The sequence below is a fragment of the Sinohyriopsis cumingii genome, chromosome 18, assembly GCF_028554795.1.
Source record: "Sinohyriopsis cumingii isolate HCF-2022 chromosome 18, ASM2855479v2, whole genome shotgun sequence".
Taxonomy (NCBI): domain Eukaryota; kingdom Metazoa; phylum Mollusca; class Bivalvia; order Unionida; family Unionidae; genus Sinohyriopsis; species Sinohyriopsis cumingii.
Genome location: NC_142978.1, coordinates 101,531,805 through 101,549,528, shown reverse-complemented (window position 1 = coordinate 101,549,528; position 17,724 = coordinate 101,531,805). Strand labels below are relative to the sequence as shown.

Genomic DNA, 17,724 nt, shown 5'->3' with positions numbered 1-17,724 from the left:
AGTAACTGAGTCTTATACTGAGAGATCTTTCAACAAGCTTTTGTCCAGATAATAGAATATGGTATCAAATCAAATAATATTTGATTCTTATTGGCCAGGAACTAAAAATAGGATATGATCTGAAATTGCTTAATAATTGATTATAATTAGCCAGGAGCTAATAATAGTGAAATCAAGCAGCGCTGATATAATTTTACCAGTTTAATGAGATTCATGACTATACCTTCATTTTGACCAGTTTAATGGGATTCAAGACCTTGCTTGCATTTTGTCCAGTTTAGTGGTATCCGTGACTATACCTGTATTTTGACCAGTGTAATGGTATTCATGACCTTACCTGCATTTTTACCAGTTTTATGGGATCCATGACTATACCTGTATTTTGACCAGTTTAATGGTATCCATGACCATACCTGCATTTTGATCAGTTTAATGGTGGCGCTATACAGTTTCGCATTTTCCATAGGGTTAGGATTTTAAAGAAAAAGAATTTCCCTGGCTTTCCTCACTGGTTATACTGGCTATTTAAAAAAGACCTTGTATATCTTAGGTATAATGCAAAGAACTTTTAATTCCCTTTATTTTGGTGTATGATTGATGGGTGTACTATGGGTTATAGAGTATACAGCTTGGCCTTACTTCAGATGTGCACCTTTCAAAAAAGTGCTAGCACTACTTGGTCATTTTCACTTCCTGAACTTCAGAGGTAAATTGTATAAAAAAGAGCCGATAACTTTTTTTTACATTTTATATATTTGGTAATTCATTCATTGCACTTTCAGAAGCTGGTATTGTCTAGTCTGGCAAAATTCATTTTCCCTATTTTAATAGCTGCTATGTATAGTGTACTTTAGACTAATTCAGGCTGATTTTTTAACACAAGGGAGCAGTCATTTTAGTTAGCAGTGTGCTTAAATCATGTAAAATTTCCAAAAGTACAAAATCCAAAAGAAATATCATCCACATTACATTAATGTAGCATACAGGTATGCCAGCATTCTCTCTATTGTGCATGTTTTAAATGCGAACTACTTCACCTTACATACGTCACTCTCTCAAAAGTACATATTATCTGGTGAGTGCCCCCAATGGTGTCCATGACCTTACCTACATTTTGACCAGTTTAATGGTATCCATGACTACACCTGCATTTTGGCCAGTTTAATGGGATTCATGACCTTGTTTGCATTTTTGCCATTTTAATGCTATCCATGACTATACTTGCATTCTGACCAATTTAAATTCAATTTATGATTATACCTGCATGTTGACCAGTTTAATGGGATCCATGACTACCTGCATTTTGAGCTGTTTAATGGTATCCATGACCTTAACTGCATTTTGAGCAGTTTAATGGGATCCATGACTATACCTGCATTTTGTCCAGTCTAATGGGATCCATGACTATACCTGTATTTTGACCAGTTTAATGGGGTCCATGACTACCTGCACTTTGACTGACAAGTTTAATGTGGTCCATGACTATACCTGCATTTTGTCCAGTTTAATGGGATTCATGACCTTACCTGCATTTTGACCAGTTTAATGGGGTCCATGACTACCTGCATTTAAACCAGTTTAATGGGATCCATGACTATACCTGTATTTTGACCAGTTTAATGGGGTCTGTAACTACCTGCAGATTGACCAGTTTAATGGGATTCATGATCTTGCCTGGATTTTAAAAGGGGCAGTATACTGGAGAACTTCTATAGTTTAGGACCAATGTACAAATAATGTCATGTAATCATATTCATAAAATAGTGTTGTACATTGAGCGCAGTCTTGCTCCACAATCATTTGTCCCATGCCCCTCCTCCAAATTTGTATCCTGTGCATCCCTAGGGCATGCTTTTTCATCACCCCAGAAATCAACAAATACATCTACAACTTTTCATTAGAGGATGTCCACCCATGTGTCTATTGGCACTAGCGGTGTCCAGACATGCGAAAGGTAAACTGAAAGATACGGAGTGAGTATCTGCTTTAAAACAATGTATCTGGAAACGAAGACATTCAAAATTTGTGTAATCAGCCAAGTTAGTGTAATGTATTTTTTTTTAGGTTAAAGTCATCACTATGGCAAGGATGATTTAATTTATTTTGAGTTGAAATAATGAAAAAAGAGATTGAATTTATGCAAATTCACAGCTTGTCATTTAATTAATGATTTGTTTGTTTGGAAATAAAAGTCATTCAGAAAACAGATATTTATTATAATAAATACTGGTAGGTAGTGAGTGTACACTAAATTTACATGAGAGCAAGATTTAGATCAGCTTATTTCAGTTTAACCAGAGATTTAATTAAATATTTTAATGTTCTAATGAGTTACCTCACCGCATGACAAAACTTGTATTGTAATAATGTAGGTGTTCAAGGAAATTATAATAGTACAGTGCAGATCAAAAAACTGTCAAAAGTAAACCAGATTATCTCAGTTTTATAGTACTATTAGTGCATTATGTACTATTCATTTGTCCCCATGTGTAGAGGGAGGGGAATACAGTGGCCCCTTCCCATAGGATCCTGCCTGCAACACTGATAATGCATATGTATACTTCCCTCTGAAAATAATTTTCTTAAAGATTATTTATTTTTTCTAATCTGAAGTAATAGAGTTTTAATTTAAAATATGGATGATCTTTCTCCACTTCAGGTTGCAAGAAGGTATGAAGAACTTTTGTCAAATGGAGAGATGTTTGCTTTTGACCATTTTGAGAAGAACTTTGGCAGCAGCTCTGGAAATCTTCCAATCAGCATGTCTGACCCTAACTTGGTTGCTAAATCCAGCTTAAGCCGGCCAGATTCAGGAAAAGGCAAAGGTACCATAAGTCCAAAAGTTGACAGCCACCGTAAAGTATGAAAGTTACTTCTAAAATTGATATTGACTTTTTAATTCATTAATGCTGATGAACATATGTTGATTTCATTTTACTAAAATGTAAAATACCATAGGTAATTTGGTAAGTACATGTAACTTCCCAGCCTTTCTGTCAAGGAAGACATGTGCATGTAGAAAATACTAATCCACTTGTATCATAAAAACCTGTCTTGAAAGATAACTGCTGTAAGGGATCACCTGTGCTGAGAGACCACATTTTTAATGCAGAGACCTTTTGATTATTTAAGAGTTATGACCTGTCATGAGAGACCACCTGTTCTGAAAAATCATGATTTTTTCAAGGCAGGTTCTACAGCTCTCAGTGGACTACATTTTGGCACACTGTAATCACAAGGATGTGTTATCTGGGCATGTGCATACCGTATTTGATTGTATAAAATATGAATCAAACTGTTGACTCCATAGACCCATATCCACAATTTTATAATGTGCAAGCTGAAGATCAGAGTATGTTTTGTCTGTTTCACTGATGACTTCAGGAGCAATGTAAACCTTGAATGAATGCTGAATTATGCTCTGGCAGGTCTGGGTCTACACAGTTTACAGTTAATGAGAAAAATAATGGTACACTAAATGATTGATGTTTGTTTGTACTTTATTTGCAGTGAGGGAAATTAAACCATAGTGAAGAATATTATTGATGTTCAGATTTTGAAATTAAACAGCATGACAACAGATCAGGATTCATGTTGTTTGTCTAACTAATTAGTCCAAACAAAAACCGTACACACCCAGATCTGGGTATGTGCAGTTTGCATTTCGATATGACTTGTACATGGGTGTGTATGGTAGTACCTTTTATTTTGATAGGTACCAGAGATGACAAAGATGGTATAGGTGGCCGTGATGCAACAGCTGGAAAAGGATACAAAGATCATGGGTAAAATGACTCTATGGAAGATTTTTAAAGAAAATGTGTTGAAATTTCAACCCATATTGATAATTACCAATTATCACATATGTGTAATTTTACCTATGCCTTTCCATGAATCATTCACAAATTTTTGTTAATTCATTATTTGATTAAATTGTTGAAACTGTGATCATGTTCCTCCAGCATCTCTGTGTTTCCTGTCGAAGTAAAACATTTTAGCAGTAAGAGAACCTTTACTGATTTTGCAAGTTTGATTGGAATTTTATTATTTCCATCTTTTAAATTTTATGTCTAATATATTCTTAAATGTAAAACTCAGTTTTGGAATGTTTAAATTTGCATGTTGGAATAGTATTGGAATTCAGAAAAAGTTATCATCCTAAAGAATAGAAATATCTTTTGTAGACTTCATGGAAGATTTTCATTACTGGTTTTTTTATATTTTTCAGGCCTGTCATGGTGATACATGTTTGTGATGAGGCCAAAAGTTGTAAGTTTATTTCCCATGCATTTTTTTTTAAATTGTGGCAGGCAGTTATGTATATCTACAGGGTTCCTGCACAAGTCTGAAATTCTGGAAAAAGTCTTTGAAAATTGTTTTTCCAGGCTTTGAAAAAGTTTTAAAAAATTGAAAAATTACTAAAAAGGCTGGAAAAGTCTTAAATTTTCATTGTTATGGAAACTGGAAATGCGACTGCTCTTTTCTGAGCTCTTTGGATGTTACTGTAGAACACAACCTGTCAAGATGCATATAGCTGATAAATTCCCCATAGAAGGCCATGCCATTTTGACTAGTGTTTGTGCTGACTCCTTGAGAAATAATCTACATTTTCCATTTCACGGATTGTTTCATTTATTTAAGTTTTGTGTTGTGCTAGTGAGTATTCCTGTTAATTTCATTGGATTTGATTTGATTTGACATTCTTGGACCGATATTTTTTGTGCCTTTGTGGACTTAATATTATTTAAAGAATGCCTGGACATTGCATTTATAACCCTCCGTTGGGCAGAAGCTGATGACTTTAAAGCCTGGATAAGACCTTCCAAACTTAAGATTAATGCATCATACTGACTGTGCATGAAAGAATTAGACGTTTCCAACATGGGGGCTTCAGCTATTAAAAGCCATATAAAATCATTGAGACACATCAAATCTTTGTCAAGATTAGGTTCCATTTATTTCATTTTTTTATATGAAAGCCTCTTCCTCCACGGCTGTCTCCAGTAATACAGCTGCTTTCCCCATGAGGTGTCTTTCACCCCTGACAGTGTCTCCATCCAGTTTTAACGCCTACTGGGTTACCGCAAGATATTACAGCTCATGCTTCCTTGGCCATGCCTCTGCTGAGGTTCTTTTGAACTCCATTGCTAAAGTTGGCTTCCACAACATGCTGTAGCTGTCCATGGAGCAGCAGTATAAACCTAGTATTTTGAAATTCGGCAGTTGCAGCCTCCATACTGTCCATAACCAATTGGAACTCAAATTTTTTTAAATTAATGTAGACTATATAACAACAGATTTTGTTAAGATAAATAAAATCTTTTACTTTCAATTATATTTTGTCATCTCTGCATATTTTACTTGCAATTTTAAGTATTTTAGCCTCATTACATCAATAAACTTGTCACTTGATTAGATCTGGAAATTTTTTATTTTTTGGTCTGGAAAAGGTCTGGTAAAGGTCTGGAATCTTTATCCCCCAAAAATATGGCAGGAACCCTGTGTCTGTTTTTTTGTTATTCCTGATAAATGATTTTATGTAATTTTGATAGTTTTATTCAAGGCTGTAAATTGTATTGAATATCTTTTGTGAAATTTTGCCTACATGACCTGAGTCTGTTTAGAGAATAATATTACATAGGATCTATAAATAGATGCTTTATATATGATTTGGCAATTATTAATAATAATCTTCATCATGCTGTTTGATTAATTTCTCATTGGCTGATGGGGTTTTGATGTTTTTCAAAGAATTCAGTAACTTCCCATTAGTTAGGCTAGGTCACATGAATAGGCAAGTTTGACACAAAATGAGTAGTGTGATCTGTACTGACCCGGGGTTGAACTTTTGAAACCACAGAAGATAATCCAATGAAACTTTAACAGGTTATATTTCATCATTAGACAGTGTGCCACATAACATAGCTACACCCCTGCCCCAAGGTCAAGGTCAAAATGGGAGATATAAATCAATAACTTGTGTCCATGTACAGGTATAGCTTTTAAAAGAAAATGAAGATATTTTAATGAATGTTTTGCTTGACTTAACAGTGTCTCACTTACTTAGTTATACTCCCTGATATCAAGGTCAAGGTCACAACAAGGGATCATGCAAGTAAATAGCCTGTTTCCAGGCTGTCCATACCCTATCATACAGTAGTGAAGACAATATCATCAAGGTCAAAATTATTAATGGGGACAAGCCAAGGTCAGTAATATAGGAAAGCTCATAAGATGTTCATTTCATTTGCAGAAATCTTGTTTTTAATGCAGTATATTTTCATTTTAAGAGAATTACTATTTTTGTTTGTGATGAATATATGCCTTATCCATTGTATATTAGAAAACTATTTAAACCTAAAAAAATTTAAAAAATGCCTTACATATTTATTGAATGTTTTGTATGCAGAAGAAATTTAAATATGGTACAACAAATTTCTCTATCCAAATTATGGGCCATATCTATGCAGTGAAATCTTGCCACTCCAGTTGAAGTCTTATTTTAAAATTAAAGACTTTGTAATATATAAATACTTTTAGTCTCTTACCTGTGTCTTATCTGAATCTAATAATTAGGATAAATTAGTATTTTTCTTATTCTTTCTCCAGTAAAACAGGATTTTCAGTGTCCAAGGGATCTCCTTGTGCGAGAGATGAAGTATTTTGCAGAATATTTGTCAACAGATGCACAGAGATGGGAGGAAGTGGATATATCAGTACACTGTGATGTGCAGATATTTGACTGGCTGATGAAATATGTAAAAAGAGGAACAAAAGAAGTCTCTGAGAAGCCCAGACTAGGTACCTTACACAAATTGTGTTCTCATCAACTTTTGTTGCCTCCAACTTACAGATGTAACAAATTCTTATCAGTTTTAGAAACCACTTTCGTTCTTCATTGGATAAATACAAAAATTAGCTCAAGGGTTTAATATTTATTGATTTGATTCAGTAATTGCATTGATGAATAATTGCCTCTAAATAAAAAGTACTTGAGAGCTTATGCTTTGACCCAGTGGCATCAACAGTATCAGAACATGGTTAGAGATTGAGTTTAAGCCTTTAACTTTGCCTCATATTTCAAATTTGTGTGTTCAATAGCATATGCCCAACTAGGCATTCATATTTCAAAGTTGTGTGTTCAATAGCATATGCCCAACTAGGCATTCATATTTCAAAGTTGTGTGTTAAATAGCATATGTCCAACTAGGCATTTATATTTTGAAGTTGTGTGTTCAATAGCATATGCCCAACTAGGCATTCATATTTCAAAGTTGTGTGTTCAATAGCATATGCCCAACTAGGCATTCATATTTCAAAGTTGTGTGTTAAATAGCATATGCCCAACTAGGCATTTATATTTCGAAGTTGTGTGTTCAATAGCATATGCCCAACTAGGCATTCATATTTCAAAGTTGTGTGTTCAATAGTATACGCCCAACTAGGCATTCATATTTCAAAGTTGTGTGTTCAATAGCATATGCCCAACTAGGCATTTATATTTCAAATTGTGTGTTCAATAGTATATGCCCATAGCCACATTTAATACTTTGTAAAACCCAATTTTATTGATATTTTAGCAATTTTTTGGAACATCTTTGACATTAAAGTTTGCATATAGTATTTGCTGTATGAAGACAGTGGGTTAATGTTTGTATCTGAAGCTTTCTTTGTTACGTGTTGGACGAAATTATGCATTTGAATTTTATTTATTTCTGTATGTTAAATAAGATGTGCCTGTCCTTATGCATCACTGTTTAGAGAGTTTATGCAAAAAACGTTTAAGGTTATGGTTTGTGGATAAGGTTTGTTCCTGCTTGTTGGAAGGAACTATGCATTTAAAGTTCACATCCGCATGCTAAATAGCATGTGCCAGGCCTTATTCAACATTGCTTTTAAGTCAGTTTCTTGGATTGTGTTTGCAACTTACTGGACAAGGTTTAGGTTAAAGTTTGTGTCTAAGGTTTTATTTATTGTATTTAGAAAGAAACAGTGCATTTAAATTTTACTGTTGTGACTTGAATAGCATGTGCTTGGCTTTGTTTACTATCTTTTTACCTCGTTTTACATTTCTTTGCAAATTTTGGGGAAAATGCTTGAGGTTAAAATGAGCATTTCAGGTTTATTATTTGTAGGAAGCATCTTGAAGTTTGTGTTTGCAGGGATTGTGTATTTCAGTTTTACATTTATAAGCATTTTCCAGCCAAAACACTTTTTACTTAATTTTTTTTACAATTTATAGTGAAAAGTATGAGATTGAAGTTTTCATGTCTGTTAGTTCAGAGGTTTGAAGTCCTTTTTTATACCTGAAGTCCACCATTTTTATTGCTTTTCAGAGGACATACAGCATTCTTTTATTCATCTGCAGTGTGAAAAAGGTGTTTAATGTTAACCTCATCTGCATTCTCACCAGTCCATCTGTTTATTCTTCTCACCATCATTTCTTGGTTTAGTTTTCATTACTCTCTCTAACTTGAAGTGCAGTGTTCTGTAACTTAGGTTACTAAGTGTAAGTGGACTGGGAATTCCAGTGGGAATTCTAAACATCATAAGAACATGAACCTTTATTATTGCCTGTCAGATGTTCTTATTATAAGTAGATCTTGACTTTAATTAGATTGTAAAGCACTGTGACTTACATTTCATGCATCCATAACATGGAGCTATGCTTTTAGGTCAGTCGAGCAATTTCGCTGGGTTATGCACAGTACCTTTGTGTGGATACTTTTTTGGTATATATGACATCATCATTTCAAATTATGTCACATTGACCTAAATTTCATGCTTCATTATCTTTTATCAATTGAAATTTTTTTTGTTTAGGACCATTTTTTGTGCACAATTTACTCTACAGGTACATGTATATGAACTGTCATTGTATTGATCATGGTTAGTAGTAATCAGGTAAATTCTCAATTAGAGAGTGCTTTGTTTTTTATATCTCAGTGACCTACTTTTAAAATTTGCAGAAATTCCAATGCAAAATGCCTGTTTCATTGTGAACCAAAATGCAAGTTATACTGTCTGCTGGGTTTTATATGATGCAAAAAAAGTTATTATGAAATCTTTAGAAGTAACTGTCTTTAACAGTTCTTGGAATTCAGTTTTAGTTTTCTCAGGTAGTGGAAGATATATCTATAGTAGGTGTACTGTTTTGGACATAAAAATAATATTCAGTATCCATTTGCCTTGTATGAAGAGGAGTTACATATATGTTGGATCCAAGTGCAAGCTGTATAGACCTAGACCTTCCATCACATAATGCTGTGGCATCCCTAGGTCTGTGCAGTTTGTTATGATTGATCAGTAGAACAAACAACATAGGCACAGATTTTCTGGTGCATAATGAGATGGCAGATCTGGGTGTATGTTTTTAGCATTGGGATCAAACTTGTATGTTTACTTGGAGTTGTTCACTTTAGACAACATATTTAATGCAGACATTTCTAAAACATGTGACCTGAAGAATAACCTTAATAAATGTCAATGTCTTTGTTGTTAAGTTCATTCTCAAAACCCATCATGTACACTAATTATGCAGAGATATATGGCTCAGCAAATATGGAATGGTAAACATGACATATTTCATACATTAGTGTGTCCTTCCTGTATACAGTTTTGATGAAATAAAAATGCAATGAAACAAGTAATTAAACAATTGCCATCAGCTTTGCCAGATACACACTCACTGTTTGTTTGCTGTACATCGAAGAGGTCTGGTTGAACAATACTTCATAGACCCTTATTTTCAGGTGGATTATGGGATGGATAATTATGTTTCGTGCTGATTACAGTTATAGTCACATTATACATAATTAAATAATGTATGTATTTTTCAATTGCAGAGCCAAATAATGTGATCTCTATCTTAATTTCATCTGATTTCCTGAAAATGGATTCATTGGTAAGATATTTTCCCCATTTTTCTATTGCACATTTCATGGGGGATTAAAGTATTGTACCCACTCATGTTTTTTTAAAGACTTATTTTTGGCTTGGATCTATTTTACTCACAAATGCAACAGAAATCTACCTGATTTGCTAACATTACTTTTCTTATCTCAGTTTGGTTGTCTCAGTTCGGTTCCCAGTCATGTTGTCCATGCACTATGAACTACTTTTAAAAGAAGAAACATTTTCTGCCAGACAGAGATTTTATAAGTACAAGCAATAATAGTAACAGATATTTAATGAAAAGAATTTCATTCATAAAGCAACTTAACATCTTGTAAAGTACTCTCCAACTTTGATAACACATCATATTAAACATTTTGAGGGAGACAGACATATGAACACGAAGTCGAGCTATCTGGGAGAGCTCATAAATGAAAGCATATCAAATAACCCAAAAGCGCTAAGGACGTCAGTTCTAATCACATGAATAAGCTGTTTGAATCCTTGCTTTTGGGCTCCGATACACCATTAACTTTATTGTAATTCATTCAATGCAGCATTGCGAATTTTATCATAGCTGTAACTCAGTAAATTTTCAGATCAGAGTCATTAAATATAGCTAAAAGTAACTAATTCATTTTAGGTATCTCATTTTAGCTACATTTAATGATGCTCATATCAAAATGTACTGAGTTACAATTTGCAAGGTTGTGTGGAATGAACTATAAATGAACTATTAAGACTGTATGGGTTAAAAATATGTTGCACTTTAGCTTGTGGGGGTAGGGTGAAGAGTACAGAAATGTCAAGTGGGGTAATATCTCTTTAAAACAAGATAGTGAACTATATTTAGAATATTCCAAAATGACTGTGTCACACTTGAAGACAAGGACATGATAGGATGTAAGAAACACAAGCAATGACAAACCAAGAATGTATGCTAATTCCATATATCCAGATAGGTATTCTGTATTTAGAGCAGTTAAAATAACAAATGTCTCAGTCACCTATATTGCCCATGTAACCCATGTGAAATTTGCACTGTTTTGTGATGGGCACCAGTTGGGGCAAAAAGCTGAGTACCTTAATGAGGTAAAAAAGACAGTGAAAACAAAGTGGCCCAAGTTGACTTCTAAGCATATCACATAAACTCAATCATGAGAAAATATTTATGATAACAGAAAACACTGTTCCAGACACAAAGGCCACATTCATCATTGGCTACAAAAATCCAAACTCTCTCAAGCACTACTGCAATCTGGCAACAATCAAAAAATGTGTAATGTGAGACCTGCATTCTTCAAATTTTGTCAGATACCCCCATTCTGCTCCAGTTGAATCAAACATAGTAAGCACTTACCAGTTGGAGTGATTCATTCATTATTCCACATACTATTATATTAGAAGATTTCCATGTAGCTTATCATTGCACTAGTAATAGCAACAATTGCCATATTTCTGCTACAGAAAATATAAATTTCCAAGAAAATCATGAACTAGAAAACAACTCCCATCATTACAAACTTCATTAGAGCTGTGTGTATGGTATTGTACCATTGGTAATGTAGAACATTTTCCCAATTTAGAACCAACAAAAGTTAAAAGTTAAATGTATAATAGATATGAATTACTTATTGTTATTTTCATATGACATCGATCAATTAAATATGACAATACAGTAATAATATTAAATATTTTCATGCTTCCATTTTCTCATGCATGGAACTTGTGTATTCAGGGTTGACAGGTCACCATACTGCCCTCATTAACATTTTCCAGTTAATGTGTGGTGTTTACAAACAAAAGCATGTTGCTCCAGATGCTTGTGTTGCAATACATCCAACACATAATAATTATAACTTTTTCTTAATTTTTTTCTTCTTTTCTTTTCTAAGGTCAACATATATAGACAAATTCTACTTAGATAATTATTACTTTTTTCTTCATTTTTTTGTCTTCTTTTCTTTTCTAAGGCCAACATATATAGATAAATTCTACTTAGATAATTATTCAGATTTTCATAAAGAGTGCAATATCAAATAACCTTTATATAATGTGAGAGTCAATAATAATATCTCAATAATATTATGTGTGTTGAATCTGCTAAAACTATATTGCAAAAAGTGGAGGGTCATTTTAATTTGATTGGAAAAAATTGGGTGAGAAAAATAAATTATGTTGGTGTTTGAACCAAGACAAGGAAATTCCAGTCATGGAGTTTCATTATTGGTCTCCCCACTTGGCAGAGCCTTGTTGGTAAAAAATAATGTTACCCCTTGACTGGGATTTCCTTGTCTTGATGCAAACACCAACATAGATTTTATTAATCCATCTCAAGTCTGTGTCATGCTATCTGCTTTCAGTTATTTAACTGCTAATAGGCTGTTTTCTCTTTAGCTCTGTCTGCCATTTGGCCTTGAAAAACTGTGGCTACCAGTATGAAGGGACATAAATGGCAATGATTATATCAGATTAGTTACCTCCCTTGGGACTGTTTGACAGCTTTTATGTTGAATCATTAATGGATGCTAGAACATCTTCTTTGTTAGATTTGTTTTCTACATATGGGTTTTTTGCATTTATGTTTATTTCATGAAACAAATGTGTACTTCCTAGTTGGACTATCACAAAATCATAAAGGTTTATCATAATAGGAAAAGGGTGTCCACAGCATGTATGCTGCAAATAGAATGGCATGCCCAACAATTTTAGACTGTCTTTCTCACATTTATGCGAGACAAAATAATGTTATAATATGCAAATGGTGTACCTGGTTCTTACAAAGTAAAAAGGTGGTGAACATGAGAAAAATCTATATGTATCAATGATATGATGACCCCTTTCCACTTCTTGTGCATGCATAATGGGGAGGGTGGGGATTAGCAATAAAATAGAAAGCAGTAGTTTCAAAGCAAAATGCATGCTTTAAAAGGAAACTTAAATTATTTTGCTTCAAATAGATTGATCTTATTTGCACTCTGGACATTCTTCTGAATCTGTTAGTTTGAATGATTTTAGTATGCCATATGTCACTGAATATTTATTAACTATATTTTAGAAATAACATGCTTGCAAATCTTAATATGAAAATATTCAAGATTAATTCAAGATACTGTATCAGCTAGGATAATTAGTACAAGTGATAAGTTGGTGCCTTTTTATTTTATTTATTCTTAGGCTTCAGATGTTGTTTTTTTTTCCTTTACAGGTACAGGAATGCATTGAATACTGTCATGGAAACATGTCTGCCATTGTAGCAACACCCTGCAATATGAACTGCATAAATGACAAGCTGGTTGGCAGGCAAGCATAGACATCTTCCTTCTTTTTTTTTAACTCTAGAACTTTTATAGGGAGCTTTGGTAGCTCAGTTTGATGAGTGTCAGACATAGAATCAAAGCATCATTCCAGTTTGACTGTTTTCATGTGCCCCTCTGAAAGGTACTTCACCCCCACTTTCCATTTTCTTGGAATGATATAGCCAATAATGTACTAAACTGTAAATTCAGTAGAAACAATAAGAAAAACAACAAGATCTTTAAATTAACTTCCAACATAGGAAATTTTTAGCCATAGTTCAAAGTTAAAAACTTTTATACCATTTGAGAAAATTAATAGCTTTTTTAGGAATACCTGCTTTTATTTGTTACTACTAAGTTCCTGACCTGGGTAAAACAATTAGTGTGGCAGATTACTTTAAGGTATATGTCATTGTTCATGTGACTAGTTTCTAAAAAATGCATATTCATGGATATTTTCTTTTGTATATCCTCCTGTGTGTTGTTTTAAAAAAAAACACAAATTAATGTAGATATACATTTAATACATACCTTCTACACTATTTCAGATGGAGGCTTCCAATCATATTCACTTGAATTGCATGTACTTTGTAAAGTGTTTGAATATTTCCCTACCCCCTCCCTTTCCATCCCCCATTACCATTATCCAAGCTGTTTGCAGTTGGATTCACGTGGTATATATTCAGATAGGGTAACAACTTAGATAAAGTTTTAAAAGTGAAAAAAATGTATGGAGTAAAAGCAAGCAATGAAAGGAAGTAAACTAAGTTCTTTTTTTCCCCCAAGGATATTTAGATGAGGATGATTCATCATTGGCACTCACCTTTAAATATAATTATGCAATAATTAGATAAGTATGCTTGATGTTTCAAAGCAGTTGCCATTTTTTTTCCATGAAAAATACTGACATGCACATTTTTCTGGTGTACCGGTAAAGGGATGCACTATGAAGTTTTCTGTTTCTGTTCTGAGTCCTTTTCACATTTAGTCAGTTATTAACTTGCATTTTCTTTTATGATTTTTCTTCACCATTGAATTTTCCCCCTCATCTAATAACAGCCTAATTTGTTGATAAACTAACTGCATTTTAGATATTCCCTTTATTAAGAAATGCAGTCCCTAACATAATTTTTGCAGACTTGAAAATACAGTAATATTAAGGGTATTATTCATTGCAAGAGAAAACCTTAGAAAGCAGAACAAGCCCCATAATTTCCAATTGCCATATATAATGATTTATTGAAAAGAGTTACTGTCTGAAAGAATTTTGATCCCCAGCGGAGATTTTAACAATTGCTGGCACCGCCATAAATTATAGCCCCACTTCACAATCATCGCTATCCTAGCAATTTGCTTTTTGCAAAATACTTTTTCTGGAAATTATTGGATTTTAAACAAATTTGCTATATAAGCTTGATATTGTTGAGACCTCAGAAAAGTTCAACTCCTTGCCATCTGTGTTATTGTCTAGAGGAGTCATGGCCCCTGATTGCATGTACTCATAACTCATGTTGCCATTACCCTCCTTTACCAGTGGATTTTGAATTTCAACCTAATTTGGTATGCAGGTCTATACTGATGACATCTTGAGTGACTTTGATTTCCAGCATTCCATGATGTCATTGATAGGAGTTATGCCCCCTGGATGCTTGCTCTTCTGAGTTTGGTTGCTGCAGCATAACTTTATCATGAATTGTTGGATTGCAGCCAAATTTGGTATGTGACTCTATGTTGATAATACATTGAATGATTTTGTTTGTGGTGTTCCAAAACATCATTCACACTAGTTACACCCCCTAATAGCCCATCTTTCCAGCTTTGATATCTGAAGTAACACTTTACTAAAAATTGTTGGATTTCAACCAAATTTAGCAGGTAGGATTACATTTGGTGAAATCTGAAAGAGATTGATTTCCAGCATTCTATAACATCATTTAAAAGAGTTATAACTGCTGATTTGCAATCCTCATCATTTTCTGCAACATTACTTTTTTTAAAGCTATTTGGATTTCAATCAGTGAAATCAAATTTAGCATATACCTTCATATTGATGAAATATTGAAATGGTTTAACTGATCTCCTTCTACATCAGTTACAAAAATCATAACCCCCTCATTGTCTGTCCTCCTGACTTTGGTTTCCATTGAATATCATTAGCAAATTTGGTATGTGACTTTAGGTTGATGACACCTTGAATTGGTTTCATTCAACAACATTAGTGTAGAAGAGTTATGGTTCCTGACTTCATGTCCTCCAGATTCTGGTTTCTGTAGAATTACTTTACCAAGGATTCTTGGATTCCAACCAAATTTGGCATGCAGCTTTATGCTGATGAGACATTGAATGATTTGTTTTTCCCACATTCCACATCATCATATGGAGGAGTTATAGCCCCTGAATGCTTATTCTCCTAACTTTCATTTCCATTTCAAGTGCCTCTATGTAATGCCCAACTGAGAGAATTGTAGCTAATGGAACCCATGTGATGCATCCATTTCTAATAGTTTAAGTTTCTTTAACTTAAGGGCATTTTATCCCTTACAAGAAAATGTCAAAGAACAATATACGTTAAGAAAATATTTTCAGGTATCATATGAAATAGGAATTTGAATGTTGAATAAACATAGAACTTATTTTCTTCAACAGGATTTCAGATCTCTTTACTCACAATGAAGCTGATGATATCAAAGATAGAAAGGACAAATTTAAAAGGTAAGATCAGTTAGAAAGAACACATTTAAAAGATACTGTCAAAACATTACCATATTTCTAGTATGTTATTACCTTTTTGTTTCAGTCCAAATAAGTTGTCCAGTGAAGCTTATCTAAACCAACCATTTGTAGCACAGCAGTCTGGTCTCATATATATTGATTCCCATAAAGCCATTTGAATAGTGACCAACCTCTATAAAATAACAAAACATTTTTGTCCTGATTTTGTAGAGTTTCAGAAAGTTTCACTGTATTATTTCAAGTAATTAACATAGAAATAGGTAACCATAATTGAATGCAGAAGTGGGAGTAATAGAAAGATGATAAGTATTATAAGAAAAGTAGAAATCTGTGTTTGTAAAACAAGTATTCCCATGCTTCCTCAATTTGACCTTCATTCCAGTTTTTTTTCTCTCTTGGGTAGGATTTTGGGTAAGAACTGCCCAAGGGCAAATGTCAGATGGATGTGTTTTACTTGTCTTTTCAGGTCCAATAAATATTACTAGATGGTTATATTGTGGGGATCTCAGTTGCTTCCAAACTAAGACCTTGGGATTAAGGGTAGACCTCAGGGTTAATATATATGTGGTAATCGGGTAAAGATCTCAAACTTTCCATGTTATGTCACAGGGAATAATTCCCTAAAGTTGGGATGAACACTGGGAACAATGCCAGTTGCATGTAAACATGTATTTATTCATATCCAGTAAGTTTAGTTATGGTTATAAGTGTAATTATGGTTGTACGGTGGGGATCTCAATAGTTTCCAAGTTATGACCCACAGGAAAAGTCTCAAGGGACAGGGTTGGGTTATAGGGGACATAACTAGTTCAAGTATAAATTTGTATTTTCCTGGTTCTATGGTAGAGAACTCATTAGGTTTGATGCTATGACCCAGTGACTATGTCCTTGGGGTGGGGAGAGACTGCAGGGTCATAATCAGTCACATGTATACATTTTTCTTTTCATGTCCAGTTAGTTTATTTATGGTAGGACTAAGTTGGGATGGGGGGGTTAGCTCTTAAGGCATGACCCAAAGGTCCTAGCTTGACATGTTTACACTTGGTTTATTAATCAGACAAGCTAATTCTCAGAGATGTGAGACAAACAGCAATGGAGTTATGTATCAGTTATGTAAAAATTACATCTACTTTCTAGCCCCACCCCAAGGAGCAGGATCAAAATTCTAAAATAATTGGAACAATCTACATGCATAGGATTATCACTGGCTCTCAAGTTTCAAACTTTAAGAATGTAAAGAAGGTCATGAACATATGTGCATATTTATTGACAGACACAATATCTCTCTGCTTATTCGAAAGAGCAAGAGTAAAATGAATAATTACACATATAAGTACTATCACATTTACATGTGCATAAGGTGCACCTTACTGTGAGTAACATAGATCAAGGTCTGTCACCACATATTATAATTCACTGTTGATTATAATGAATGGTGTAGACTTTAATCTCTCAGTGCAGTTTGCCATAGCAGATCGGTGCTTTTGCTTTCTACATGTGGGTACATGTTGCATATAAAATATATATGATTCATTTGCATTTGTATTTTGTGGGTTCTAATGGCACTTTTAATTTGTTAATGGCTGTATCATACCAAGGAAATGGGAGCAAAGTGGCTTTCCCCAGGACATACAGAGGCTGACAACCTGGGTTGGCCTGGACGGGATTGAACCCGGATCATTTAGATCACAAGTCAGATGCTCTACCAGCTGTGCTACCTCAGCTTCCCATATGAGATGTTTGAACTCTGAAGAAAAATATAAGCACGTTTTTATCAGAGTACATTGATCATGAAAGC

At 33.9% G+C, this 17,724-nt stretch overlaps 1 protein-coding gene across 6 annotated transcripts in view; it reads left to right on the top strand.

Moving 5' to 3' along the window:
- The window catches only part of LOC149777604 (SANT and BTB domain regulator of class switch recombination-like), a 115,734-nt gene that overhangs the window by 14,540 nt on the left and 83,470 nt on the right, over positions 1-17,724 (top strand). For all 6 annotated transcript variants that reach the window (XM_089942253.1, XM_089942252.1, XM_089942250.1 and 3 more), the window contains 7 exons: positions 2,660-2,825; positions 3,716-3,785; positions 4,229-4,269; positions 6,610-6,801; positions 9,846-9,904; positions 13,103-13,197; positions 15,840-15,905. In XM_089942253.1, coding sequence (XP_089798379.1) covers positions 2,660-2,825; positions 3,716-3,785; positions 4,229-4,269; positions 6,610-6,801; positions 9,846-9,904; positions 13,103-13,197; positions 15,840-15,905 — 689 coding nt within the window. The remainder of the gene's footprint in view (positions 1-2,659; positions 2,826-3,715; positions 3,786-4,228; positions 4,270-6,609; positions 6,802-9,845; positions 9,905-13,102; positions 13,198-15,839; positions 15,906-17,724) is intronic.